Source organism: Acanthisitta chloris, unplaced genomic scaffold (genome assembly GCF_000695815.1).
Source record: "Acanthisitta chloris isolate BGI_N310 unplaced genomic scaffold, ASM69581v1 Scaffold43517, whole genome shotgun sequence".
In the NCBI taxonomy this organism is placed as follows: domain Eukaryota; kingdom Metazoa; phylum Chordata; class Aves; order Passeriformes; family Acanthisittidae; genus Acanthisitta; species Acanthisitta chloris.
The window spans coordinates 1-3,426 of NW_008684997.1; the positions used below are offsets into that span (position 1 = coordinate 1).

At 40.7% G+C, this 3,426-nt stretch overlaps 1 protein-coding gene across 1 annotated transcript; it reads right to left on the reverse strand.

Moving 5' to 3' along the window:
• Window positions 1–993: 993 nt before the first annotated feature.
• On the reverse strand, window positions 994–3,377 carry ANKRD37 (ankyrin repeat domain 37). The gene is made up of 4 exons (XM_009079532.1): window positions 3,349–3,377; window positions 2,890–3,042; window positions 2,111–2,202; window positions 994–1,590 (listed from the first exon to the last, which is right to left on the reverse strand). The coding sequence occupies exons 1-4, from the start codon at window positions 3,373–3,375 to the stop codon at window positions 1,353–1,355; spliced, it is 510 nt and encodes a 169-aa protein (XP_009077780.1). The 5' UTR covers window positions 3,376–3,377; the 3' UTR covers window positions 994–1,352.
• Window positions 3,378–3,426: the final 49 nt, after the last annotated feature.

The following is a 3,426-nucleotide window of genomic DNA, read 5'->3' on the forward strand; positions in this document are numbered from 1 at the left end:
GAGGGAGGGGAAGAGAGAATCTCTGTAATATGTTTTCCATTAATGTTTTCCAGGAATATAGAGAACTTTCTGAAAATTGGCATTGCATTTTACAGATACTTGAAAAGAATTCATAGAGCTTAGATTAGTATGATTCGTAAAGTAAAACAGAGCCAATAGTAGTAGATAGGAAAAACAGAATTTGTGTTAGATTTAAAAGCTATCTTTGCTTTTTCTTGGACAGGGCTGGTGTGGATGGAAGGGCCCGGAGTTTTGGAACAAGGAAGCCTATTATAATCTCTGCCTACCTCAACGACCAAAAACTATTTAAATTCCACTCTTGCCCTTGCCTAAGCCAGAATACTAGCTGATCTAGATAAAACTGTCCTGTTATTTACCAAAATAATGCTTTAAGTCAATCAAAAGCCAGTTGAAATAGAAATGTTGGTGGAATAACTTAAATTAAGAAACATATTTCTCCTAATGAAACCTATAGAAATAACTAATCTGCTGTGAACTGTGTTTCTTACAAATACATTTATTAGGCAACTAATGCTCTGTTCTTTTCCCTAGGACAACTTTGTTATATAGCATTTTTGTTATGCTAAAATCGTTACAGATGAAATGACCAATCCTTTTATTTTATGGAATTCTTACATGACAAAAAGATGAACTGTCCTCTGCCTTTCAGGTTCCATACAGCCAGCTGGCTTGTGCACTATGAACCTGTTCAGAGGCATTGTTTGCTGCTGGTATTTTTGATGACTTGTTGTAGGAGCGAGAGAAAAATGGCTATATATACTGAATTTTATGAATTTTGCTCTCATATTTATGCCAGAGAAAAAATGCAGGAGAATTAATTGTTACATGCTCATTTATTTATAGCTGTATGAATACAACTGTTTGGGGGAGGGGGGAGCACCACAACATTCTTCTGTAAGAAGTAACAATAAACAAGCTTTCCTCCTGCTCAGAAGGAGACAATGTCCTAGCATACACATCTGGCCACTCGATGTATCATCTAGTCATGTTTCTTCAGACTTTGGATTCCCCTTGTTTCACGTTGGGATTCCAGGCTGTTTCTTCTGGCAGCTAGGAGACAAGATCTGTCACATGAACACAGAAGGGTAAGTCTGGGGCTACTTCATCAGTACACCAGTAAGAGTACCTATGATTTTTTTTCTCCTGTGTTAAAGTAGCCTTTTCAGTGGCATCCCCATGTACTGTCTGTTTCCAAGAAGACCTTAACCACCTATGCAAGTTCATCCTTACTAGCAGGCTTCTAAATCTGACTGCTCTGTATAACACCAGCTTTATTTACCTAGATGCTAAAAGCACTTTAAAATACTCTGTATTGTATTAAACTAACAGTATTACACACCATCTGATCTTCTCCTCTTCCTGCTTATGCATGTCCTGGTTTCACTTTCTTGTTTCTGTGTGGCTGGATCCTCTCTCAGCAAGCCATGTGTGTCACTGAGTGAGTAGCCAGACTGTCCTCTCAGTTTCATTGTCTGAGTGTGCTGAATTGTCGTGAGGAACTTGGCACATTCCAGAAAGCCATAAGCCAGTGCAAGGTCTGCTGCTGTCTGTCCACTGTTGTTGCACAAACTGAAACACAGAATTAACAACAACCAATTAAACTGGAATATAGATTATGAGCAGGCACTCATTAAGTGGTAAATTTAGATGTATAAAAATAAGTACAGAGAATCCATACCAAGCAGGTTTGTCAGGGATAGCCCCATATGGGGCTCATACGGAGGGATGGTATTAAATACAGCAAGGAATAATTATTTTTAAATAGTCATCAGACTGTGACTGGCTTAGCATATCAGAAAGCCAAGAGGTGAGCACAGTGTTAGAATGAAAAACTAACAAGGGGAGATTGTGATCAGGAATATTGTCTCAGCAGTTACCAGCAGAGGTATTTAACATGGAGCTAAACAACAGCCTATGGTATGTACTACTTTGGTGTTTATGTCAGTTTTTAATATTCTTATGACTATAGTTATGCTACATTTACAGCTACATGCAGCCTTAGCATGCACGTTCTGAACAAGTAAAATACTGCATCACATACACATCCTTTAACACTGTTACTGCAATTACTAAATTTAGCTCAACTTACTCAATTTTGGCATCACCAGCAACAAGGAGAGCAAGACACTCCAAACTCCCAGCTTTTGCTGCTTTATGGATTGGGGCTTCTCCAAGGCAATCCTGAAAAAACACAATTTACATATAGCAGTCATTTGAAGGAAGGGGAAGCAGGATCTTGTTCTCCAAAATGACTGTTCATGTGTACCAGTCTGTCATGAGTTGCAAGAGACATTAAAGGAACAGAGCTAGCTACTGCCATTAAATGTTTAGTGCATTCACCACCACAAAGTAGAAACACACACCACAAAGTAGAGTGTTGCTGTCCCCTGCAACACTCATTGTATAAATCTGTGCCTTCTAAAAGATAATTTACACAGGATATGCTCTGTACACTGATACAGCATCCTTTAGCATCACTCAGGGATTGCTGTGATCGACAGCTTGCTACCAGCTCAGAAGTCTAAGCGAATTAAACTGCAGCTAGAGTAAGAATCCTTACGTTTACTGGAAGTAGGGGCAAAATTTTGGAGGAAAAATAAATACGCATTTGTGTGAATTAAGTTCTTTGCATGCAGCACTGTAAGTGTGAAAATGACATTATACATAGCAAATGAAATTGCTAACACAGTATAGACAGGATTTCTGCTTCATGCTAGAAGCTACTCTAAAATAAGCAACACCAGATACCTTATGCAATACAGCTGTGTGTAAAAGCCTCTCTTACATAAGAAATATGTAAATAATATTAATTAGATTTACTGACATGACAGACTAGAAGTGGAAGGGGCAAAACTCATGTGTTTTTACCTGTTGGTTCAAATTTGCTCCTGTCTGCAGTTGCCAAAGTAGGAAAAAAGCTTCACCACCACAAGCAGCCAAGTGAGCTGGAGACTGACCAAAGGCATCTGCAGGTGCGTTCACAGCCGTTCCTGCCTCAAACAGATTGCTGAAACTACCAGACTGAAATAAACCAGATACCAAAAGAAAAAACGAGATGTTACTGCCAGTCTAAGAACACTGCCTCATAGTAGAAAACATCCCCCTCGCAAATCATCGGACCGTGATGTTCCTTGAGGCTGCCCTTAAAGAAAAAAAACAGTCCAAGCATGACGTTTTGGGCTCTTAATCTGTTAACCAGAAATACCGAACGACCGCGGCAGCACCCCGACATACAGCTAGCAGCAGCTCCAGGCAAACGACACTTCATGCAGTTGCACAGTCAGACTCGCGCTAAGACAAAACAGACCCACCTTCCCCAGGGCTCACGTCTGAGCTGCAGTCCGGCGCCAACATCGCCTCCCTGTGCGGGGCCGTGCGGGGCGGTCGCTGCCCGCCCCGGCGCGG

Bases quoted from the DNA above. Each gene is read 5' to 3' on its own strand.
- ANKRD37 (XM_009079532.1), bottom strand. From the start codon at position 3,375: ATGTTGGCGCCGGACTGCAGCTCAGAC. The intron at 3,043-3,348 runs GTGAGCCCTGGG...GGTTTATTTCAG, and splicing joins CGCCGGACTGCAGCTCAGAC to TCTGGTAGTTTCAGCAATCT. The intron at 2,203-2,889 runs GTAAAAACACAT...GTGTTTTTTCAG, and splicing joins GAGCAAATTTGAACCAACAG to GATTGCCTTGGAGAAGCCCC.